We start from the raw sequence: 24,088 nt of genomic DNA, 5'->3' as shown, positions 1-24,088 counted from the left end.
ATCTCGATGCCTGGAGCAAAAGGGACAACGCAAGCATAGATCTTCCGTGGTACGCAGGTTTACCAAGATATCCGCCCGCTTGATTCATCTAGCCCGACTTTAAATGCGTTCAGCCTGGAGGGAAGGGGGAGGCCTGCATCGGGCGTCATAAAAGGGAAGTCGAGAACGAATACGCAGCCTGCATGTTCGGAAATATCAAGAAGAAGTAAAGAATGGATCCTCCGGGTGGCAAGAAGGCCATCCGGCCACGCCGGACACATCGGAAGTCCCGCCTAGGATGCACTAACTGCAAGCGACGGCGCATTAAGGTAAGCATTTCCTCCAACTTCTATCCTTTACTATTCACGTCACTCCCTCGCACTTACGACACGGATATGCTATATACCCTCCGGTCGCTACTTTGCTTTCGCCCGAAGCGGCCCAATGGCTTAGTCTATGAATCTATCGAGGGCCGGGCTAACCTCTTACAGTGCGACGAAAAGTGGCCCAGCTGCTCTAACTGTTCCAATCATGATGTCGAATGTACATTTATGACGGTCGCAACGCAATCCGCGGAATCTTCAGCTCAAGAGGACTTAGAAGTGCCCACCAGGAAATCGGCACGTAGATTCCAACCACATCAATTCGAAGCAGGGGGACTGCAACAAACTTTCAGAATATCAAAACCGCACCCCCAGTCATCCTCCTCCAGCACCCACTCCACAGGAACACAATGTGATATCCTGAAAGAATCCCCACAAAGCACAATATCTATCGCAGACCTTCAGCTTTTCCACCACTGGTCTATATCTGCGTTTCGAACGATGCGTAACAGTGACCCCCACAATGTCTGGCAATACCACATAGTACAATGGGGCATTGAATTCCCTTCGATCCTCCACCTCATTCTCGCTCTATCCGCGCTACATCTAGCCTTCGAGCGCCCCGATGAACGAAATAAATACATCCAGAAAGCAGACGACCACTTCACATTCGGCGTACGAACAGTCACCAATCTTCTCTCACTAGAGGATCTAGACGAAGGGAACTGTCAGAAGATCTACATGTCCGCAGTCCTAATAATTTTCATATATTTCGGCCGAGGACCACGACCAGGGGAATATCTTATTTTCAGCGACACCGGTCCAGCAGAATGGCTCGTCCTCATGCAAGGCGTCAAACTGACCGTACAGTCACATCACCAGAAGGTTTTTAGTGGGATTCTCAAGCCTGAGCCTCCAGAGCCGTTACCTGCTATCAGCCCATCGATGGCTCTCGAGCTTCACGAGCAGACCGTGTACACGCAAGCAGCACAGCGACTCGTCGAGCGAGAAGTCACAGATGAATCGGTCCTTCCATTATACATCTCCGCTCTCGATGACCTATACGATATTATGAACCAGGTTTACCAACGGAGATCTGCGCAGCAGACGGGGGTTGCTTTGATGGATCTATTGATCGGGTGGCTTTATCGACTACCTGAACAATTTATTCGATTATTAGAGGAGAAAGAGCCTCGGGCTCTTGTGGTACTTGCCTACTGGGCTGTGATGTTTCGATACATGGAGACGGCTTGGTTTATGAAGGGATGGGCTGCGCATGTTCTCTCGGGTGTATCTACATTTATACAAGCGGAGTACCGGCCGTGGATTGAGTGGCCATTAAATAAGGTGCGGGAGGTTGCATCGGAATGATGCCACAGTAATGAATATAAGGGCAATGCTACATTTCGACAAATCGATGTATGAGGAATCTTAGTCTGTTTATTCACTGGAGTATACGAATGAGTGCCGATGTAGATCCTGCTCGTCATAGGGTGGGAATGTTCCGATGATTAACCGATTAACAGAACCAGAACAGAAATTTAATTCTCCAGAAATAGAACTGAAGGAAAACTGTAGTTGTACTGTGGTATAAGTCTTGGCTAAAGACAAGCGCAAGGGATCGATGCCATGAAACACATCCACAAATTAAGATTTTTGAGTTCTCCTGCACGTGGAGCCTGTTGCCATGACCCCAGGTTCAGACCCCTAAATATAGTCATATTTCTGCCTAGAACATGCAATATAATGGTATAGTGGATATTGATGCTTGATAAAGAAGCACTGAGTACTCCGCAGTGGGCGAAGCAAGAAAAAAAGAAAGGATGGGCGCGTCGCCAAACGATCCACTCGCCCCGCACGTATTCGTTCAGATATTTCCTAATGCGGAAGCGAAGGGTCAGACGGTAATAAATAGGATAGATCAACCATGATCATAAATATAGCTATCTCCTGATTCTAGAATTGAAACATCTGCAATATATCCTCACCTGCTCATTTCAATTACAATGGATATCGTCTTTCACCCCGGTGTAAACGGGTCCGATCCCGTTGTCGAGTTCTACCCATATGTTCCCTCAGCTACGGCGGGTTATGCATTCGTGGCCATTTTCGGTATTGCAACAATCGTTCACATTGTGCTCACGATTCCATTCCGCGCTGCATACTTCATACCCTTGATATTAGGAGGAATATGTATGTTGTGCCCTACTTCTTTGACAAATGACCCCAGGTCCAGTCTAACACGATGCAAAATCAGGTGAAACATTCGGTTACTACGGACGAGCATGGTCCCATCAATCCCGATTCGAAATTAAATCTTGGGCTTTACAAGAAATGCTCATTCTCTGCGCACCACCTCTTGTCGCCGCGACTGTTTATATGGTTCTTGGACGAATCATTCGCGCCTTCGAAGCAGAACACCTCTCCAGCATGCGCGTCAAATGGCTCACATTCGTCTTTGTGATGAACGATGTCCTCTGTTTCTGCACTCAGCTCGGCGGCGCTGGCGTCCAGGTTACTGGAGACGCCAATATCATGAAGATTGGCAAGAAAGTTGTACTTGCTGGTTTGATTTTCTCGTTGGTTGTGTTTGCGTTCTTCATTATGATTGCCGTCAAGCTTCATCTCCGGCTGAAACAAGCACCGACACCTCTATTGAGTATGAACCCCGATCTTAAATGGGTGCCGTATATGTGGGCGATGTATGTCGCTTGTTCCGCCATGATGCTTCGCAATTTGGTTCGAACGATCCAATTCGGTGCGTCTCGGACGCAAGATGTTAATACGAAGGAGGTGTACATTTACGTCTTTGATGCGTTTCTGATGTTTCTTTCTATGCTTGTTTTGATTGTCTACCACCCGGGGAAGCTCGTCAAAAAGGCCCGGCGGCTGGCAAAGGCCGGTGCATTCGATCGTTCTCTCCATGTTGATCGTGATTCAACACAGGTTCCACTGACTCAGTGGGAGCCACGACCAATGCAAGAGACATGCTGAGACGTGGATCTCTTTCTGGCTGATTTCTTTATTTCTTGTTCTCCTTTTCAAGCGAACCTGGGGCGCAAGGTGTGTGTAATTATTTCCTTTGGCATTTGAGTCTACTTGTTATTGAAATTATAAAATAGACTATACAAAATATAACTATGATCATTACATCCACTGGAGACTAAACCAGAGTCATCCACGCAAGATCCTATCCAATACATGTCCATCCAGATAAGAAAAGAAAAGAAACTCATTATAGGCATGAGGGGACATGAATGACATCGCGATGTTCCAAGCTTCAGTAGCTGACAACACGTTCACGGCAGTGCGAGAGTGCAAAATGCGGAGGATTCCCCAGGTCTCACTCCATCCTCTCCTTCAATATACGAAATTTGAAATTACTGACCAGGCAGATAGCATTCTAAAACCACATAATTCCGACAACCAGGCCGATAACCACTGCCATACAGCTACCCTTTAACTCAGGGGTCGTTCGAATGGCAGCATCGGTGGTCTCGTTATGGGAGAATGTGCTTGATTTTGCGGTCTGCACGGGTTGATTCGAGGTCGCATTGGCCCGTGCTTGCGGATCTTGCGGATGGGGAATTTTAGCTGCGCGGGTCGGATGTTGTTTTTCGTCGGGCGCGTGAGACTCGATATAGGACCAGTCCCAGTTCCAAGGTATACTGGAAGATTGGGCTAGAGTCTCGGGCCCGAGCTTCCAAAGCTTGGTTGTAGTGCGGCAGGCCTGCTGCCACATTCCAAACAAAGGCGAGAGCTGCAGTCTCGGCCAGTTTGTCGGTGATATGTATGAGGGGGTCGGCTCATTATTCAGATGCTGTTTATTTTCGGACGAAGGTTCGTCAAGAGAAGTCGGGCGAGGGGCGGGAGTAGAAGTGGGTATGGTAGGGTTGAGGTGTGCGGTTTCGGGAGAGAAGCTTCGGTTCGAAAAGGAGGTGAAGATTTGATAGTCGTCTAATTGCTGGATGAAGTAGGTTCGGAAAGCGCGAGCCCGTCGGCTAAACATGAACGACGAGTCTACCGTGCCATATGATAATTCGCTTTTGTTCTCGACGGAAGCGAGCTCGCCGGAGAGTGTCGGCGCGTTGTTTCCGGAGCGCACAGAACGCGACTGGAGATTTCCACGCGGCCGATATTGCGCCGTCATAGTCCACGAGACCGGATAGTTGACCGGCGGGGTGTCCGAGGGGAATTCGGCGACAGGTTCGTTGATGAGAGGCATATCTGGATACGAGGTGTTCCCGTTAGCTTGAGGTCTCGGAAATGCCGATGCCAACGCAATACCAATTCCAATGAACTTACATCGAACTCCATGCGTGTTGAATGAGAAATCGGCCAGTTTCAAATTATAGATATTCGACAATGAGGGCGCCAGAGTGAGTAGTGAAAAGATCACCACTACTAGGAGCGGCAGTGCGCCCGGCTTGTCAAGCCCGGGGCGCATCATCCACGCGCTCGGCGATCAATGCCGATGACCGCTGGCGGGGATCAGAGGACTTTTTACAAGATTCGGTAATGTAAATGCCATGGAAAGAAAACCAATGAAATGTACAATGGTTTGGTTCTTGGAAGGTAGGTCAGGAGATGGTTGGAGGTGCCTCCTTTTTTTTTCTCCACCGCTCCCAATCCTCGTAGGTGAAGGGAGAAGGTTCCGAGGAGGAAGGACAGCAATAGAAGCTGGGAATGACAGGCGTCAAAAAAGCAGTAAGGTTTGGGAGGGGAATATCCCAGCGATAAGCCTAAAAAGTCAATGGGGGCGCCCTATGGGAGTAAACCTGGTTGCGTCTTGGCTTTTTTCCTTCTACGGCCCGCATGACGTCGATGATCGGTCGCACAGGTAACCCTGGAGATTCAGTGGTGAGGTGCATGATGTAGAATACATCGGAATATGTCTTCACATACTACACTTGAATGATATAGCAATAGATATTTACGGTGAGTGATCTAGGTTTGTACCAAGATAGCTGCCAGTCTATACCCAAAGAATGTTCAGATTCCCATGTGGGAGGCAGAATTTCCAAATTTATGCCTCAGGCACATTCCAGTTTGCGGCCTTAAAACTAGTTAATGCCATATTTTATTTTGGAGTACCTCCACGTTCAAGTACCTCCTTCTCCCCCGCTAGGGCTACTTAGGGTTACGCAAACCAAGTTTCCAATCAGTGTAATGGGGTCATCCGTAACGGCTTTGTACATCAACGTAGGTGATGTGAGCCAAGGAGCTTTCTCCAGGCAACTACCGTGCACGACGCCCTAAAGAGCAAGCGATCTGCACTCCCAGTCTCACCTGCAGCGCCCGTAGTCCTTGGACCTGTGAAAGCCACAGCGCTCCAAGCCGATTTTCCATTTAGCCGCAGATGGATTGCGTGGCCTGGCAGTTGATTAGAATTTATTTTAAACCTACTATCGCTGTCGTTATCATGTACATCTAAGACATTAGTTAACTAACAGCCGACTGCCGATTTCGCCTGCTCCCATCTGGCAATCAATTCTTGGACCCCTTGTTTACATGGATCATTCATTCATTCGCTCATGTACTCCATACTATGCAGTGTACCCACAGTGCTCCAATTTTCAAACCCTGTTTCGTCACTTTTCGATGCCCCAGAAACAAACAAAACCCTGTTCCTTATTTCACGCTAGCAAGTCACCAAAGGCGGACCGGTCGCGGAATAGCCAACATCGACCCGGCGAGTCGAAAAAAGACGGAAGCCATTCGGGGAGAGGGAAAAATACCCGACCCGGAATCTCGCCTCCCCCACGGCCATGAACTGTCATCAGAGCTTGCTCCAGGTGAAAGCCCCCAGCGGCATGTGTCTCGCGCCCTATGGCTGCAGTGCGATAATCCTCGATGCGAAGTAAGCTGGGACTGCCGGAAGGTGATTGTAATGTGCCATGGAGACCTTCAAGAATATTCAGCCCTTGTTTAGCGATGCCATACTGTGGTGCTTGTCGGGACAGAAGGCCAAAGGCATCGAAGAACGTAGCGTAGCTATACCGTAGGTCGGAGTCTTGGATGAACTGAATGCCTGCATTCGACAGTTGTCGCGTATCTGCTTGGATGGACAACAAACAAACCCCGAGGCAAGCTAATGCTTCGACAAGAAGAATCGGGAACAAGAACATCTGCTCGCAGGTGCCGCCTTCATCATCGCCGGCCAAGACATATAGTCGGGTGATTGATGATATCACTTTACAGGAAATGTCCATCAGGGTTCGTCGATGAGATAGAGCTAGTAGATCGGTACCGTATCTGCTTCTAGCATTGCTGCCATGGTGTAGATTGTTGCAGGGATCCGCAAACGCGCGGTATAAAGAGGCCTTGGCGCTGTAAATAAATAAATGAAGAGTTTCTCTCTTGGGTAAGAGTGTCGGCTCTGCTGCATCCCATCTAGTATCTGGATTGTCGAGCCAATATGCCGGTAGCAGTTGGTCAATAACAACTTCTTTGAACCTCTGCGCGAATTCGGAGACCAAAACCGGGTCATATTGATCTGTCGTCCACGATGGGGGACTTGTAAACGCCGTGAGATACCTGGCCACCTTAATGTAAAAAATGCGATCCGTAAATGTCGTGAGAATGTATGGCCTAATTGTGACAATACGCAGACTGTCGTGTGGAAGATCGATGTCAAAGTATCCTTCGGGGATCAGCGGCCAGTAGCCGAAAAAGGTACACATGAATCTGGCAAATATTAGATTAAGTACCTCCAACTTATTCCGGGAAAATCCAACTCATTGACTTACCGATCAATAACATACAGGTTCCAGAAGGTTCGCCTACGCATTTCCATACTCAAATCACTGAGGGGAATTCCTGGATCCTTGAGGTGTAATCCCATCTCATGAGCATCCTTGACAGTCACACTTAGAGCTGCCCAGCTTTTTCGAATTTTGGCATAGTTTCTGAGGTAGCAGACATGATAGAATCGATGCTGAACGGTTATGATAGTTGGCTTTCTCTCGGCTGATTGTGTTTTCTCGATTTCGTTTGCCAAAGAGTAGAACCATTCTTCGAGGTGATCGAGGCTAACGTCCAATATTCCAGCAGTGGGATATCTCGAGTGTGGTAGACACTGAACGCTGAGCAGGCAAACCCGTAGTATGAGTAGCCCGAAATCCACATCCTCGTCAGATATACTACCTTCTATTATTCCGTCCGTATTCTCTTGTAACGTCCACCATTCATTGTATTTGGAATGAAACGAGGGAGGAAATATCATTTCGTAGGTTCGATTGATCTCTTGTAGAAACATACAGACCAAGAAGTCGGCCACTGGCCTTTCTGGCCATGTTCTGCGCAGCCTTGATCGCGACCGCGAGGAAGGCATGCTGTTCTTTGCCGCCGTCATGAGCGGGAAATTCCTGTATAATTTCTTATCAGTGAACCTGTGTCATTCTGTCATTTCCAGATTCCCTAACAGCCAAGCCAAAGAGCATGGACGATTTGTGTAATTGCTCGGCTGCTCTTTTGTACAATTTGACGACCCGTACCTCAAAGCTTCTAGTCCATCCATAACCGGCTCATTAGAGTCGGACTCATACGAAGAGCTTGTTGTAGGACTTTGTTGATCTTCAGCGCCTCCAGTTCGAGGGCTCGTTTTTCGTCGTCTTGGTTGCCCGTTGCGACCTCTGCTGTGACTTTTTCGAGCGTGGGTGAAGGAATATACGCAGAGGTGCTCTACTCCGCGGCCCTGACAGTGATTACATGGCTTTTCGCGATTACACTAAGAGGTGGTCAGCAATGCGTGATGTGTCATGGATGGTTTCACAAGGGCGCCGTAGGAAGTACCAGAAGCCGCTGATAGTACGTACCTTCTGCTTTCTGCGATTACATTCGAGACATGACTTGATGGGCTTCTGGCGAGACCTTTTTTCTTGCTGCATATTCTGAAGATGCTATTATTTCGAAACAGATTTAGTACACTCGGGCTACACTTGATCAGTTTGGGTCATTTTAGCATTTTAAGTGTGCAGAACCTTGTCTCTATCCGCCCTGCAATACTCCATAGTAAGCGCCAAGACTTAAATGGCCCCCATATTATTTAAATACCCCGGCGCATTTAGATCACGTGTGTAAAGCTTTAACTCTTTAAGTCAACAGGCGCGAGCTTCTAGATGGTGTCAATTAATGGGCCTTGGGGTCCGGTCCGTTTCATATTGCAACTGGGCAAATGACGACTGGCAATTATTGCCCGGCAATACGCTTACATTGTGACAAAGTACCCCATCCATCTTCCCAGCCAATATGCCCCTGAAAATCTTTCATAATTCGAGCTTCCAAAGTTCGTAATACATGCTGGGATTGGCAATTGGATTTCGAGTTCGTGATCTCTACGTCGGACAAAAGTTACTCGTACATACATATGCTGCCTGAGTTCTGTCCCTGTTCCACCGCACGAACCTGACGGAGCTAAAGGTACTCACTGTAGGTGGGCCTTGAAGGCCACTCCACTAGCAGTAGAGGGGCTGAAGATTTGGGACACTCGGTGTTCTTGTGGAGACCCGGGTTTCCCGAGAAGCCCGAAAAAAGCCCGCTTATTCTGAAGCTTTGGGGGGGGGTTGCTGAAGTCGAGACACGACATCATGCTGCTCCATCGGAGGTTGACCGCAGCGCAAAGCTATGGGCACTTCGATGGGGCCATTTTCATACCGGAAAGGAAACTCTGCACGATGATCCGATCTTTTTCTTCGCTTATCATTTTAGTCAGCTTATGATTGTCATTCTATTTCGCTCGATAACGCCTTGCACGCTGCCGACGATCAATCAGCCTTGAGGAATGCAGAAAGCATCCTTCCAGACAACCTAATTTTGGCCAAAATATGCGCTAGCACTAATCAGGAAGGTATTTTCATTTACTCATGAAAGTGTGGGAATGGTGGACCTGTGAAATACGGGCTAGAGCTAGACTGGTGTTTTTTTGTTATTAGATTTAACGCTTCCACATGCCCTCGTGTGACCCCAGTATGAATGACATCAGCCTTGGAAGGACGCTGGGAATCTATCCCATTCGACCCATGTTGCACGTGGAGTACTGCCACTCCTCTCTCCTCTTTCGTTTCTACCTAGTGGTGAGAACTCTAGGATACATTAATCAAGATCACAACTTGAACGTGTGCACTGGCAGATCTTCAGAAGTTTAAATTGCATGTAACTCATAATCGTTTTCATTGGCTTTTACGCCCGTGGGCTGCCAGCTACCTAGGTAGAAATTCAAAAAAGCGCTGAATTCCTCCAGGTTTCTCATCACAACCCAGAACACAACCCAGCGATATCTGTCATCCCATTCTTTCTCATGCTACCGCTCTGAATGGTCAGTCCACTTGTTCCCAGATGAACACGGCACACCACAAATCTTCCACGCAGAGAATGGTACATTGCCTATGGGGAGATCCACCACTCCCTCAAAGCTGACGAGGCGCCCATTTTCAAAATTGATAGTTCCGTTGCTTTCGTCCCTCCAAATCTCGCCCTCGCCTGTCTCCCGATATATGATATTGAGAAGATATCGAAGAGCCCGATCCTCCCCTGTCTTCTGAATCTTTGCTCTCGTCGTAGATTCAGAGGCTGGCAACCCTCTCTTGTCGCCCAGCTTGAAGTTCTTTTTGGCTGCAATGCTATCCTCATCGACAGATTCTTCCTCGTCATCCTCCTCACCGGAAGAATTGATCCACTTGGCTTCATCTTCACGATCGACCCGAGCGCAGTATTCGTCCAAGGCAAGTTTCTCCGAGCACAGAATCATCACGCTCTCAGCAACTCCGAGATCAAAATCAACTTTGAAAAGACCAGCTGTCTCGGTGTGTTGAATATCGAGGACAAGGTCAATTCCCCCACCCGAGGGCCCCTGGTCGATACGCTCACTCTCGACAATTTATCTCCCAATAGGGGAGACATGATCTGTCCCCTGGCTGACTTTGAGAAGATTTTTCCGGTGTATTCCTTCTCGGCTAGTCTCCTCCCCTAATTCCTTGTCCTTTCGAGTCCGTCCCCTTTGGTCCTTGCGGCGGTGTTGATCGGCTGGTTTTCTCGCAGCAGCTCCATCCCAGTCCAGGAAGATAACCCCAAATTCACTCCGACAGTACTGACCATAGATCTTACCCACGACTTCAGTCACCTTCCTATGGCGGTATTCACTGTATCGATCAATAGGTATGCTAACAAAAGTGGTCGTTTTGAGTCGGTTTGGTCGGCTCTCAGACAAGAAATATCTCTGCATTATCCATTCGGAGTTGGATGAGAGTTCTTCGGGAGTTTGATTGCTAAGCCATTCTGTATGCATCTGTTTTTGAAGCTGCGCGATGTGTTGGGGAATTTCCCGACTTTGAGGGCAGCTTTCATTAATGCAGTGCCATTTCCAACCAACGCACGTTTCTTGAACTGCACTCCATAGTGTTTCAACTGGGATCGAACAAAGTTGGGCGCATTTCTCAATAACTCCTCCCCTTCTGGTGTAAGATTTGGCAGAAACAAGCTTCGAAGTTGAGAAACGTCGACTCGCTCCACACGGCCAGGTTCTGTCAGGAACCTGCCGAACGATGAAATGAGCCCATCATGACGAACATCGTAAGATAGGGGCGAAGACATTGTGATCTGCAGATTTGAAGACTTGTCATAGAACGCTGATGAATGGATGAACTGGGCAAAAAGGGTGGTGGATGCAAAAAGAGAGGAGAGAGCAAACAAAGTATTTACGCATGGAAGGATGGCGGCATTGATGTCTTAGTGCCTGATCCTGTAGCTGCCTACGGCATCCCAGCAACCTTTTAGTAGAGAGTGGTGCCACAACGATTAACTCATACCTGCCAGGTACAGGCTACCTAGCTCAGTGGGTACGGACCATTGGGGTGTTGGTGAGTATATTGCTTTATTTTGAGTGAGTCCGCCGCAAGGATCCCAGATTAATAAATTACAGGTCTGAAAGGTCCAAAAGGTCTATGATTCTGATAACAACCTGGCTATACAAAGCTGGGATGAGACTGAAGAATCCAATGATCACCGCAATTTCCAGCGGCAACTCATCTATTTTTTGGGTTGCCGATAACCGCCTATCCTATTTACTATTAAATAATGATCTTGAATCGATTCCATGTGATATTTCACTGTCAAGGTGCTCTCTACGTCATAGCATTCCATTTACCCCTTGGAGCAGGATGTTACTTTCTTTCTTCCTATGACCCAAAACCCTTCACAGTCCCACAAAGCTAAATAGTAGCACGCCCTTTCATACATAGGCCCCGTATTTTGCCCGAAACGCGGTGTCTGACACTTCAGTTCATTCTTAATCAGAGTATGGAGAGATAGCTTCAGTAATCCAGGCAGAAGAAAACGAAGGAATTCCGAATTCGAATTACCCCAAACAATGTTTATCCGACAGAAAAGCTATTTAGAGAAAATTGCTTTGACCTGATTCGGGATGGTCCAGGTCCAAAATGTACATGTTTTTCAATGAATTTATGACGGAGTGGAATAATTGCTCAGGTGTGTTGGGAATTTTCGGTTCCCCTTTCCAGGTCGCCCAATGCCGACAATATCACGAAAATCCCTTGTTGTGACCTTCCTCTCCCTCTGGGGTCATCCCTTGACCCTGAGGAATTTGAGCCAGCACGGACTCCTTTCCAGGTCCGCGGTATCCCAATGCACCCTTCTTTGAATCTAGGTTCGCGCGAGAAAAGGAGCTACTTAGCAGAAATGTCCTTTTCATCAGCCAAACATGACCCTACGGAACTTTCCAAATCACCAACTACGAACACTGACACACGGCCAGCCACGATAACACATCTCTCGGATATCGAACACCGATTTATATCTCCCACTTACTGTTGCAAATGGGGAGCCCAGAGATAATACAACAATATTTCGGCCATGAATCCAAAACCACGCTCGATCCCAACGCAAGTGTTCAAAGCGTCGATGACGTGAAGCATCCCGCTCAAGAAAGCACCCTTCAACTTTTTGAAAATGAAGAGCCCATAGACGCGCAACAGTGGCAGCCTGGTGTCCGAGACTGGCTTGTTTTTATCTGCATCGTCATACTAGCGATGATGGATGCGTTTGATGCCACTGTGTTGATCCCAATGCTACCGGTATGTTTATTGGTCACCACAAATCACTGATGGATTTTTTCTATGGGCAATGCTGATTCTGTGTGAAGGACTTAGCAAACACATTCGATGAACCGCTCGTCAGCGTCCTCTGGATCAACACGGCTTATCTGGTCCTCAATGCTGCCAGTCAACTATACTTCACAATGATGTGCAGTGTTTTCAGCCATGGCGCAGTGTGGACTATCGCCGTCGTACTAACAACTATCGGTACCGGGATTTGCAGTGGATCGATGAGTCTAGTGGAATTAGTCGTCGGCCGTCTGATACAAGGAATTGGTGGGGGCGGGGCGATGAGCCTCTGCTTCGTGGTTATGACTGAGTCAACTCCCGAACACATTCAGTCACGATATTCCTGTTACATCCTCCTCACTCGAATCATCGGTACCATGGTCGGCCCAGTCGTCGGAGGCATCTTCATCGATTATGCACAATGGACATGGGCTTTTTACTTCAACTTTATATTCTGCGCGCTCGGAATGCTTGTGATACCCTTTGCCGTTGACTTGCGAGTCTCGAAGAATATCCCGCTTCGAAAATTGCGTATTTTGGATTGGTCTGGGGCTACAATGGCCTTCATGGGATTGGGAGGTATTCTTGTGGGCCTCAGCTGGGGAGGTATCTCTTACCGTTGGAACGAATGGCAGACTTTGGTGCCCATCGCTGTTGCGGCAGTGGTTCTTATCGCTCTGCTATTCTACGAGTCAACTTGGGCCCTGCACCCACAATTTGGATCTCGGGTATTTGGAAGCCTAGGGGTTGCTATGACCTATGTGGGATGTTTCTGCCACGGCTTCGTGGTAAGTAACTTCATTTCATATATCAAGTCTATAACTGATCTAATCTTTTCACAGATATTCTGCCAGCTTCAGTTCTTCACGATGTTCTTCATCTCAACAAAGTACCTATCAACATCTCTTTCCGGTATAACCCTGCTCGCTATCACTGGTCTCTCTATCGCACCCGCCGCGGTTGTTGGGGTTGTTCTGGCGAGGGAATCCAAATGCGCCAAGTGGATAATTTCCGGGGGTTGGGTTCTCACAATCCTTGCCTCCGGATGCTCAATCCTGATGGATGGTGCAACGCCGACGATTGGCTGGGTCTTCCTCTTTTTCTCAATGGGTTTGGGTCACGGCCTGCTTCTCTCAAGCTACAACATCCGGATTCAAAGCCTTCCAAAGGAAGATGGGACTGCGCTATCTACAATGCCAATCATTATATCAAATTACATGCGGACTTGGGGCATGGCAGTGGCGATACCTATTGGAGGCGTGGTGTTCCTGAACTTGTTCGGTCGCGAACTCCACCTGGCAGGCCTAGACCGCGAGCTGATCAACACGGCCAAGGGTTATATTATCTTGATGGATCAAGTCAAAATGTCTGATGAAAACAGAGAAACCATCAAGGCTGCTGCGGCAGTGGCGTTGCAGGGGACCTGGGAAGTTATAACAGGCGTTGCTGCAGTTGGTGGAATATCGTCTGCCTTCTCATGGAGGCGGCGCTCTGCTTGATAAAATAGCCCGACTAAATGATTGTCTCTGAATAGAATGATAGACATCCTTGCCAATAATTCCCTCAGAAAACTTGATACCATATACCGCACCTACACTATTTAACGCACCACACCTGGGCATATCACACATACTGACACATCTCACTCCATTTCTTTCACAAACCACATAATCCCAGCTTCGTTGAACGAACTGAAGTTGTCATCATTGCTTTGTGTCTGGGCTGGATTGCTCTGGCACCATTTTTTCTTCTCTTCAAACCGATTACTTTCGCTGTCTGCTACTAGGCACGTTTATATGCACCTATATACACCGGATTTTGTCCGCCGGGTGGGACTAATTTAACTGGGGATTTATGCGACACCAATACCCTCCTTTCCTCTTCTGTAGCTCGGCGTTAGACCTAGTGTTAGCCTAGTGTTAGGCCAAGCTCGGTTAAGCCTGGCTAAGCTAGGCCAAACCATGTGTCTCTCGGAAAGACCCGTGCTTGGCCCTGATCATGAGATATCATGGTACACACTACGCCCGAGATGGATAGCCGACTCTTGGAGAATCAGCTCGGCTTTCAATCCTTAATCCGCTGCGGGGTCGCGTCCGACCGAGCATTTTAGCGAATAAGACGCAAATGTCTTGGAACTAGTTGGGATCGGACGTGATTGAAGCCCCAACTACATACAGTGGCGTTCCAAAAGTTTGAAACACCCCCTATTTTTCTGCCGCTTTTTCTGCCGCACTAAAACCTCGCGACCGGCACAAAATAAAAACCTCATGTATTGACAATTGCTAATAACTAGTATACCAGCCATCATTTTCAATAACTTGCTGTACACGGTGTGGCATAGTAATAGCCAAATTTTCTAGTATCGCTATATCAATCATAGACCACGCTATCTGTGCTACCCCAATAATAAACTGTAGAGTATCGTCGTTATTTGGCATGCCCCTAATCTCAGGGTGCAATTCATATATCTTTGCCTTGAGTAACGACCATAAATTCTCAATTGGACTTAGATCAGGCGAATATGGAGGCCATTTCATAATCTCATAGTCCTGATCAGCAATCCAATCACGAACAATATGTGCAGTATGAACTGAAGCATTGTCTTGTTGAAACACAGCACCTTCAACTCCGCTTAGCAAAGTTGGAAGCACACGCTGATATAATTCCAAGATAACAAATCGGTTCACCCCTCCATTAGGAGAATCTGGATCTCCAAAGAGTGGAATAAGTCCGGATCGACGACCGGTCCCTGAAAAGGCAGCCCAAAACATTTGCTTAACACTTTTGTGACATGGGACCTGTTGAACATCTCGTTCCGCAATTTGGCGGTTTCGTGGTGTAAAAGTCCACTCTCGCCGTCCTCCTTTTCCTCTTTCGATAGTTGTTTCATCTGACCAGAAGATCTTTTTCCATTTTTCAGAGTCATAATCTTGGACTCGATGTGCCCAAGCCAGTCTCTGGCGAGCCTGTTGGTCGGTTAACTCAGGTCGTTGAAGTTGAAGCCATTTCCGTTTATTTTCACCTTGGAGAAGTCGCCAAATAGTCGCTCGACCGCATTTGAAGTTGACTAAAGCTAGTAGAGCATCATACTTAATTCGTGGGTTCTCTGATATTGCTTCAAGTATCCTCAATCGATCTGTTTCATCCAACTTTTTTGGTGTACCAGAACGAGGTAATGCAGCCTGAGTTGGGCCTCGTTTTTCCGCCCGAGCAACTGTAGTTTTGATTGTTCCAATTGGAATATAAGGATAGCGTTCATGGATCTCAGTATATGACCATCCAATAGCTTTCAATTCAACAAGTCGAACACGTTCATGTGGTGCTAATTGACACCGGCGTGAGCGTTGTGTTACATTTGGATGCTGTGACGGTGTATCATATTGGTTTTGCACCAATTGCAGAGCAGTATGACGAATTGGTGGCATTCTAAAGGCCCAAATAGCTCAATATAACGCGTGGAATGTGTATAATATGCTATATACAACGCACGTCGCGTAGTAGAATAGGGGGCGGTGTACTAATATAGTGGGCGGTAGGGGAAGGCGGTCGCTCAGGGTGTTTCAAACCTTTGGAACGCCACTGTACGAGTCTGCGTTACATTACCGGGACAAACTACAAAGGGTCCAAGCCAGCCACCTTTCAGGGTCGCATGGTTCGTATCTCAATTTTTCAGGGTCATATCGCCCCTGCAGCCACCATCCGGCCCTAGTATTTCTGGGGCTTGTTGGGCGCCTGGGGTAGCCCGGGCCCCCTGTTAGTTCGGCTTTCATGGCTACCCCCAGGCAGCTAGCCTGCGCGTGCTCGTTCACCTGGATTTTTTTTCTAGCTGTTTCTTTCTCTGCGTTCTGATTCAAACCAGTGTCAACCTCCACATTTTCGACTCCGACACAGCACGATGAGACGGTTTTTACACGTCCTGGCTGGTTGCCTTCTCCACCCCCTACTAGCATCTGCGAAAGCAGACGCGAGGTACAATGCATCTGTTCCATTCCGACCGAGCAATATCACCGGACTAAGTGATAATTACCTTTGGGTTGGCTCGTATGTTCCATCTTTCCCCTTGTCAACTCTATTTGGCCATCACTAATGTCTACATCAGGTATTACAATGCCACAACAAAAATCGAGTTCACCCCCGAGATCGGACCATCTCCAAACCAATCCGTGTGCAAACCGCTCCGAGGCCAAACATTCAGCACGGAGTACGAATCATTTCTCGCTATAACAGAAAGGGGGCCATACAATCTAGGGTCAAACCCAATGAATGCTCTCTTGACGCTGTTTGATACCGGTGCAAATCTTTCATCGCTCTCCGGTGCCTCGTTCCCATGGGACTCACCTTCCCTTCAATGGTATATCGAGTCTTCGCCGTAAGTCACAATCAAGTTCACAATGAATCCGCGAAAAGTTCCTTCCTAATTCCCTGTCACAGCTGGGTAGATTTTGCGAGCAACAGCTCGACAGAAAGCGACGGAGCCACCGATTATTTCGTCAAAGATGTCTTCAACTTGACTTTATCGCCTGGTGACAAGAAGGCTCCATACAACCTGACAGGCATCATCAAGGATGCAGATTTAATTCTGCGTAGTTTCGATATGGATCTCAAATCATGCGACACCTCCAGTGAAAGCAGTCAAAATAGCATAACCCTTGTTGATCGTGACTACTCGAACGATGCTGGTTGGAACTGGACATATCCCGCCATTGAACTCCAGTTTGGCAGCGAAACAGCAAACTTCACTTTGAATGGATATGCCACTGCCTTTCCGTATTATATCAACAGAGCCGATTCCTCGAAATCGCTAGGCCCAAACGAAGTACAGGGGACCATCAAGGTTTCTTTCTCTGGTGTCATCGATCCCTATCACTCTGATATCCTGGTCAACACGAGCACGGTACCTACTTGGCAGAGAACTGTGGGTTTTGGAAACAATTCCATGAATATAGGATATAATAGTGGCTCTCGGGGTTTTCCCCGTGCGTTGTGTTTGGAGGCGGTCACTATTTGCTTCATCATTTTCTTGTCTTTGGTTTATTTTTAATTATGTACCCTCCATTTGAACACTGTACATACATATGCAAATGTATACACCGGATTTCGTCTGCCAGGTGGGGCTTTCCTTTCTCGGCTGCCGCCGCTTTTATGAGGGCGCTCAGGGTTAGGCTCAGTGATGGAATCACGCGAGTCATGTGAGTCATGATTAAGGCACCCTGATCGCTCAGTGACCAATCAGGGCTGTTCAGGGATCATTTGATGCCCATCTTAATTTAGTCTCGTCCCTTTCCTGGATCAATTCGCACCATTTCCTATAAATACATAGGGGTATGATCGATGCCAAGGACATGGGTTCTCTATTACTGAGAAAAACATCCCGGCGAAAAGAATGACCCTACTTGCCGATAGAGCCTTGGCATGTCAATACTAAATCCCTTGTTCTATGACTGGAAGCTTTATGATTGGTAGATCAAGAATCGAGGGTCTGTTACAGATTGAGTCAAATGAAGTACTACGCCAGAAAGCGGGATATATGTACGGGCTGGTCTCAAGGATGGCAATTTGATGGACATGTTCAATTGAAAGTATTAGTGTGCAAAATATGATCGGTGGAAATGATTCAGGGGTTGTTTTCTACGTGTTACCATATTACTTCTTCTGATAAAAGTCCGAAAATCATATAAAGTTTTTATTATAGAAATTTGAGGACTCGTAAATTTCCTATTGCTGTTTGGACTTCGCAGTAATTTACCCCCTGAGAGCTGACATGATAGCTTGCTTGAGAGTACTGTACGCTTGTAACGCTCATAGCAACATTATGGGGTGTTTTGAAGCGACCTATAGCTATTTATCCAAAATTTGACCAGGTTTATAGCAAAGCCTGTGCCGGTCCTTAGTATACACCCCAAGGGGGATGGGAATATGATCCACGAGTAAAACTAGTTATATAACTTTTTAGTAAATTGCGGGGACTAAAGAAACAGGGTCAATAACCCTATACCTTGGCAGCTCTTTCCTCCCTGGTAAGGTACTATTATGTAAAATATATTATAAGTTGCTTTATAGTGTTTATCTAGCTAGGGTCTAGGCAGAGCTGTAGTTACATCAAGTAAAAGAATAGCCTTATATGATACTTGGAGAAATAGGGGCCACCTACCAAAAGTGTATTATATAGAGCACTATCATGGATAAGGAAGGAAGTTTCAGTGAACAAATTATTACCTTAATCTGAGTCATCTAATATTTAGAGCTGAGGATATAAGTAAAAGTATATACTAATACTTGTAAATTTCGAAATTACTCTCTTATCTTCCAACTCACGAATAACCTTGGAACCTCAACAATTAAGATAAAATCCAAAATATTACTTAACAAGAGTTTTATTATCTATTATCTCATCTCTTTATCGATTAACAATGATCTTTAATAATCTTCCTTCCGTCTCTTCTAGTCCTGAGCTTTCTAGCCTTAGTTAACGCTACTATATCCTTGGGCTGCGGTAAATAACTGACCCTCACCAATGGAGTCCACAATATCAATGACTGTGAGTATATCCTTAAGATCCCTAATAGCTACGACCCAAACAAACCACATCACCTTATTTCGGCCTCTGTGGTCAGTGGTGAGAGTGTTCAACCTTGGTACGGTCTCGAAAGCCAAGCGTAAGGCAGTGCAGTTCTGGTAGCCCCTAATAGCAGGAATGCTGGCTGGGCCAGCACCAACAGCGAAAATATATTCCTTATAGATACTATTATCAAGTAAGTTGAGGATGACCTCTGTGTGGACTCTAGCTCTCTCATCGTAATAGGATTCAGTTGGGGTAGGGAAATAAATTATACGCTTGCCTGTTTACGGGCGAAGGAGTTTAAGACAGTGAGTGTGCTAAGCGGTGGGGTGATCAGTGGGTGTGATAGAGGGAATGATCCTATTCCTATATGGGTATCTATGGGATCAGTAACCTAGTGCTACTATTTGACGGGGGTGTGAGTCTCGCGAATAAGTTTATTGGTAATAATGGGTGCCAGTTAAAAGACATCGGTAGATCTGGTCCTGGGAGTAATGGTTTCGTTCGAACAGACTTTGAAAGATGTTCTAAGCTAGTTTCGTTTATTGCCTATGATGGAGGACACGACGCTGTACCCCTTGGCGTTGAGAATTTTCTTGCTCCGGATACGATTTGGTAGTTTTTTTATAGTAGCTTGAATAGGAAATAGTATTTGATAGTGTAGGTACTGTTGATAATTTATAAATATAACCTACCAGTAGTGGTTTATACTCTTTTGCTACTGGTAGAGCTCCAGTAAAAGTTCTCATGTTAAAGGAATATATATAAAAAAAATATGTTGACACCAAACCTACAGCGGTATCTTTGAAATAATGGAATATGTGTTCCAAGGTTGCATTGACCTGTAAGGTTTACATTAAAGCTAGCCAGAAAATAGCAATAAAATTGGACCTAGGCACATAGTTATCCGCCGCCGCACATCTCCTCAGGAATGAACCCCTCTCTATGAAATTTAGATTTCACATATTTATTGTCTCACAACTGTCACAATCTTGTCTACACAGCTTCGTTCTCCCCTCTCAGTACCAAATCTCATATAGTTCTTCAAGGTAAGCACAGCCGGCCTTCAGGGTAGGGTATTGTAATTTCCACCCAAGTGGTTTCGTCCCTGATAGAGGAATTACAGGTTGTATGGGTCGATGGTCATAGTTTGATCAGGATAAGACCAAACCAAGTTACGGTGACTAATATCGTTGGTCTAGGTTACGCCACTGTTGGCTTTCCCAACGAAGGGATTGCTCTCGCTTGTTACTTAAGCTACCTATAAACCACCAAGACTATTAGCAGTAAATGAATAAAGATACCGCCCTCATAACCTGATTACCTCAATGATTATTAGATATACTAATGGGGATTTCCGCTCTCAACATCGGTATCCTGGAGTCATGTGACCGAGGCCTTAGCAACAAGGCTACTGTTTTGTTTCATGAGATTAAGTAGCGCTCGTTCCATAATATCAAAAAAACGACTATGTTCCCCCTTATAAAATATGTTCTACTGAGGCTGCTGAGGCTGCGGTATTGATATACTGTTCATGAAAGGTTCTGGTATTCGCTCTGTCGATCCTCTATAGCGTCATTCTTTGCCTTTCTCCTTCCTGTACTCTGCGAGTGTGGTGGTGTTGTCTCTTCGTGATCGACCCGTCTGCTAGACAGACTGCCGGCTAGCATTCCTAGCTTTCATATGGCGTCCCTGGGAAGGCTTATCTAACTAAGGGTGGCTGAAAGCAAGAGTAATTCCATCGTGAAAAACTGATTAATATGTTTAATCCTGAGAGGACTCGACAGTAATTAGCATCAGGGTGCCAGTTCATTTGTACTTTGAAGCTGCCATGTACGTCTGACACGACTGCGTATACTACTAAATCTGCAATAAGAGGCCAACTCTTTAATGGTGCTAAAATCATACATAACGTCGTTGTCCGGGCTATCGGCTTTTAATATCTTGGAAGTCACAGAGCAAGATCTCTTACAGGGTACATGTTTGGGTACTAATGACGTAAAATATAGATTGACCTTCTAGCACATGTCAAATTTTCAGCATTGGCCAGGGTTCAATATGATTAACAGACTCCTATATGTGTGGTGATGCTAGAGTGAAGTCCGCATGCTGTTTGATCTTGTCTTGAAACACATGATGAAAGATGGCGTTGAACGCATGCTTGTCCTTCTCAAATAATCTGTATAGGCAATAGACAAAGACCTTGGCTTGTTCACTTGTTCTGGAATTTTTGCTGGCCGAAATCCAGCGAACCACCAAAGTCCGACGTATCGGGCTTGATGTTTGCGCTCACAATAATGTGGTTCCCCCAGGCCATAATAACGATAACCCCCATTTAATTCACACCAAGGCTAAGCCAAAAGCCATCCTTCTTTTAAGCAACTACATGAACGTTCTTTGAGTGGCTGGGAGTTCCATCACCACTCAGGACGAAGAGCATATAGTACCCAGGTAGAGCGACACCAGCCTCACCGGGGATTTGGAAGGTGTACTTGTTGCCATTACCATCGGCCCTTTTCAGATCGACGGCGATGCGACGTTGATCGGTGTTCACTGTGTGTGTGGTGGAACCATATCGGATAATCGACGCAGACTTGATATCGCTATCAGTAGTGAGCTCAACAGAATCCCCGGCCTTAACAGGACCCGATGATATGGTGTTGATCGTGGGACGAGTGCGAGGGGATCCATCTTCCTTTAAGAGGTAGGCTGGTGTGTATATTTGACCATCAAAGTGATTGGCTTCACAATCTCCACAGAGACCGCCACCGCCAGTGAAGACGGTACCATCTTGCAGTAACAGGGAGATGCTGTGGTAAACACGAACGATGGTATTCGTCAGAAGGGGTGTCCATTTGCCTCCACTGGAGTTGGAAGGATCGGGCGTAAACAGCTCTGGGGTCATCTGGGCTTGATCTTCATTGAATGGAAGGCCGACCGCCTGGCCACCGTGAACGAACACCGTGCCATCCGGAAGGACAACGGACGAGTGGAAGGTTCGCTTGTACTGCATACCACCACCGGCATTTTGAGTGACTTTGGCAGTTTCATTGACTTTGCCAATTTCAATGATGGCGGCATACTCGGTGGCCGCGCTGTTCTCGTAATCTGGAGAGCCACCAAATCCAAGGATCTTGCCCTGGTCGTACATGACAGCATTTCCACACATGGCATCCTTGTCACCAGTCCGATTGCCGGCAGGGGCAGTAGTGCCAGAGCCTGACGTGCCAAACCAGTTCATCATCTTACTGGGACCGGCCTGGAAAACAGATCCACCAGTCCAACCAAACAGCCAAGCGTGGTTGTCCTGTCGGTATGTCCGTTGGTCGTCGGTGAGCATCTTTGATGCCTGCGCACCATTGATCTCTTTCCAGGAGTTGGCCTGAGGATTGTAGACCTCGCCGTTCTTGAGGCCAACACCTCCATTCCATGATCCCCCGATCACGAAAATGCGTCCATCGGACAAGGTGGTAGTCGCTTGGTAGCCGCGGAAGGTATTCATCATCTCCCCTCGTACCATTCGTGATTGCTGGTATTGTAAATGCTGGTCTGTCCCGCATCAACCCCACCAGTAACGATAACCTTTCCATCTTGGTCAATCGAGATACCCGGGCAGAACATGTCATGCTCAGTTTCGTCAATTGTGCGGCGCGTCACGGACTGCTTTCCGCCGTTCCAGGTTGTGGTTTGGGTCTTGCCTGATTTGCCTTCGACGAAGATGTTGTAGCCCCAAGAGGACCAGCCGACAACCTCCCCAGTCTGGAAGTCGACAGCACCGCTGACTGGAACCAAGGGAAGGTCAATTGTAGGGCCCCATGCGCCGAGGGCGGGGTTCGGTTGGATGTAGACGGAGTTGTAGATCTTGATATCCTGAATAGCAATGCCATTCGGAGCAGAGGCAGAGAGGCGAAGGTATTGGGCCTTTTGTGGTTGGAAAGCTGAGAGCTTCTGGCTTTGATCCGGCCACCAGGTTCCGTATGCGACCAGGGTCCAGTCCTCCTTATTGGTACTCACAAAGATTTGGTGCTCCTCGATGAGTGCCGCCTGCTGATCTTGCCTGGGGACCACAGTCAAACCACTGATGTTCCAGTCTGCTTTGCCCAAGTTGATGGTGATGTTTTGAGCAGTGGTCGTGTTGAGGCTTTGCCAATAGGTGCTGTTGTTGCCATCGAAGGATTGAGTGCAGGTGTGGCCACCCGCCTCGGAGGTACAGTCGGCTTGCCAGGTATTGCGGGGAATGGTATTGCCTTGTGGCAGCGGTTGTGAGAGTGTTGCGACTTTGGTTCCATCAACGTCAGTCGTATCCGCGGTTGTTCCCTCTTGATAAAGCGCCTCAAGCTCGGACATGTCCCGGCCAGCCCTCGCGGTGCCCAAGAAAAGTAGCGCCACCCGCCAATTAAGCTTCATTTTGAGATGCAGTGTCGTACGTGACAAACAGAAATGCCCTCAAGCTGGCGTTTGAAAATGATGGTCGCATCTTCGCAGCAGAGAAACTCGTGGTTTTAAGCCACTCTTTGGCCTGGAGCATGAAGCTCTACAAAGATCCGATGGCAACACCAAGCATTGCCGGGGCATGCCTGGAGCATAACGAATTATGCAAGGGCAGTTACCAATGTCTCCTGCAGAAAGAGGAATGCAGACATGGGTGGCAGACGATCAGGGCCCAGAATGTACCTGAAGGATATTTCCATGCTTATCACTAACCGTTTGGACAGATGGAGGTCACAACGAGAAAGAATGCTTGCCCTAGGCATGCCCAGAAAGAGCCTCTACACACCCACGCATTGGTTGCTGATCGCTTCATGTCCATGAAATTTTCGAGCTTGAGTGTGTCGAGCTCGAAATGCGGCCTAAATTAGGCAAAGCATATCCTCAGGGGAGAAATAACCTAAGAGAAAAACTGTACTGGCAGTGGACAGGGATTGACAATATCCAGTGGTGTATTGGCTAAATCAAGGAATGCGCTCCACTGCCATCAGTTAAGGTCCGCGGCCCGACGCGAAGGCGCTACGCCCGGAAGTGGAAGCCATGGAATGTGGGGCCTACATTAAGTTAGGGTTAGGTCCGCCTTCCACGTTCTACGGAAACCCAAAAGCCAAACTGGGCAA

At 47.2% G+C, this 24,088-nt stretch overlaps 11 protein-coding genes across 11 annotated transcripts; 5 read left to right on the top strand and 6 right to left on the bottom strand.

Annotated features, from left to right (window-relative positions):
• Positions 1 to 803: 803 nt before the first annotated feature.
• Positions 804 to 1,673, top strand: N7533_010840 (uncharacterized protein; the record flags this gene model as incomplete). Its single annotated transcript, XM_057107490.1, has 1 exon — positions 804 to 1,673. The coding sequence occupies one exon, from the start codon at positions 804 to 806 to the stop codon at positions 1,671 to 1,673; it is 870 nt and encodes a 289-aa protein (XP_056954868.1).
• A 635-nt stretch (positions 1,674 to 2,308) lies between these two features.
• On the top strand, positions 2,309 to 3,296 carry N7533_010839 (RTA1 domain-containing protein; the record flags this gene model as incomplete). The annotated part of the gene is made up of 2 exons (XM_057107489.1): positions 2,309 to 2,495; positions 2,560 to 3,296. 2 exons carry the CDS (start codon positions 2,309 to 2,311, stop codon positions 3,294 to 3,296), a joined length of 924 nt encoding a protein of 307 aa, XP_056954867.1.
• A 409-nt stretch (positions 3,297 to 3,705) lies between these two features.
• On the bottom strand, positions 3,706 to 4,752 carry N7533_010838 (uncharacterized protein; the record flags this gene model as incomplete). Its single annotated transcript, XM_057107488.1, has 1 exon — positions 3,706 to 4,752. One exon carries the CDS (start codon positions 4,750 to 4,752, stop codon positions 3,706 to 3,708), a length of 1,047 nt encoding a protein of 348 aa, XP_056954866.1.
• Positions 4,753 to 5,938: 1,186 nt separating this feature from the next.
• Positions 5,939 to 7,527, bottom strand: N7533_010837 (fungal specific transcription factor domain-containing protein; the record flags this gene model as incomplete). Its single annotated transcript, XM_057107487.1, has 2 exons — positions 5,939 to 6,989; positions 7,052 to 7,527. 2 exons carry the CDS (start codon positions 7,525 to 7,527, stop codon positions 5,939 to 5,941), a joined length of 1,527 nt encoding a protein of 508 aa, XP_056954865.1.
• A 2,088-nt stretch (positions 7,528 to 9,615) lies between these two features.
• Positions 9,616 to 10,272, top strand: N7533_010836 (uncharacterized protein; the record flags this gene model as incomplete). Its single annotated transcript, XM_057107486.1, has 2 exons — positions 9,616 to 9,618; positions 9,697 to 10,272. The coding sequence occupies 2 exons, from the start codon at positions 9,616 to 9,618 to the stop codon at positions 10,270 to 10,272; spliced, it is 579 nt and encodes a 192-aa protein (XP_056954864.1).
• A 251-nt stretch (positions 10,273 to 10,523) lies between these two features.
• On the bottom strand, positions 10,524 to 10,892 carry N7533_010835 (uncharacterized protein; the record flags this gene model as incomplete). The annotated part of the gene is made up of 1 exon (XM_057107485.1): positions 10,524 to 10,892. The coding sequence occupies one exon, from the start codon at positions 10,890 to 10,892 to the stop codon at positions 10,524 to 10,526; it is 369 nt and encodes a 122-aa protein (XP_056954863.1).
• Positions 10,893 to 12,133: 1,241 nt separating this feature from the next.
• Positions 12,134 to 13,920, top strand: N7533_010834 (Major facilitator superfamily domain general substrate transporter; the record flags this gene model as incomplete). Its single annotated transcript, XM_057107484.1, has 3 exons — positions 12,134 to 12,391; positions 12,460 to 13,209; positions 13,264 to 13,920. The coding sequence occupies 3 exons, from the start codon at positions 12,134 to 12,136 to the stop codon at positions 13,918 to 13,920; spliced, it is 1,665 nt and encodes a 554-aa protein (XP_056954862.1).
• A 783-nt stretch (positions 13,921 to 14,703) lies between these two features.
• N7533_010833 (uncharacterized protein) lies at positions 14,704 to 15,846 on the bottom strand (the record flags this gene model as incomplete). The annotated part of the gene is made up of 1 exon (XM_057107483.1): positions 14,704 to 15,846. The coding sequence occupies one exon, from the start codon at positions 15,844 to 15,846 to the stop codon at positions 14,704 to 14,706; it is 1,143 nt and encodes a 380-aa protein (XP_056954861.1).
• Positions 15,847 to 16,316: 470 nt separating this feature from the next.
• On the top strand, positions 16,317 to 17,675 carry N7533_010832 (uncharacterized protein; the record flags this gene model as incomplete). The annotated part of the gene is made up of 4 exons (XM_057107482.1): positions 16,317 to 16,462; positions 16,521 to 16,790; positions 16,853 to 17,315; positions 17,655 to 17,675. 4 exons carry the CDS (start codon positions 16,317 to 16,319, stop codon positions 17,673 to 17,675), a joined length of 900 nt encoding a protein of 299 aa, XP_056954860.1.
• A 3,378-nt stretch (positions 17,676 to 21,053) lies between these two features.
• Positions 21,054 to 21,297, bottom strand: N7533_010831 (uncharacterized protein; the record flags this gene model as incomplete). Its single annotated transcript, XM_057107481.1, has 2 exons — positions 21,054 to 21,159; positions 21,197 to 21,297. 2 exons carry the CDS (start codon positions 21,295 to 21,297, stop codon positions 21,054 to 21,056), a joined length of 207 nt encoding a protein of 68 aa, XP_056954859.1.
• Positions 21,298 to 21,354: 57 nt separating this feature from the next.
• Positions 21,355 to 23,387, bottom strand: N7533_010830 (uncharacterized protein; the record flags this gene model as incomplete). Its single annotated transcript, XM_057107480.1, has 2 exons — positions 21,355 to 22,509; positions 22,563 to 23,387. 2 exons carry the CDS (start codon positions 23,385 to 23,387, stop codon positions 21,355 to 21,357), a joined length of 1,980 nt encoding a protein of 659 aa, XP_056954858.1.
• Positions 23,388 to 24,088: the final 701 nt, after the last annotated feature.

This window comes from Penicillium manginii (assembly GCF_028828005.1).
Source record: "Penicillium manginii strain IBT 31320 chromosome Unknown utg000008l:1.0-3226943.0:1.0-3228205.0, whole genome shotgun sequence".
Taxonomy (NCBI): domain Eukaryota; kingdom Fungi; phylum Ascomycota; class Eurotiomycetes; order Eurotiales; family Aspergillaceae; genus Penicillium; species Penicillium manginii.
Note: the sequence above shows the minus strand (reverse complement) of the source record. Positions and strands in the feature narration are given on the sequence as shown.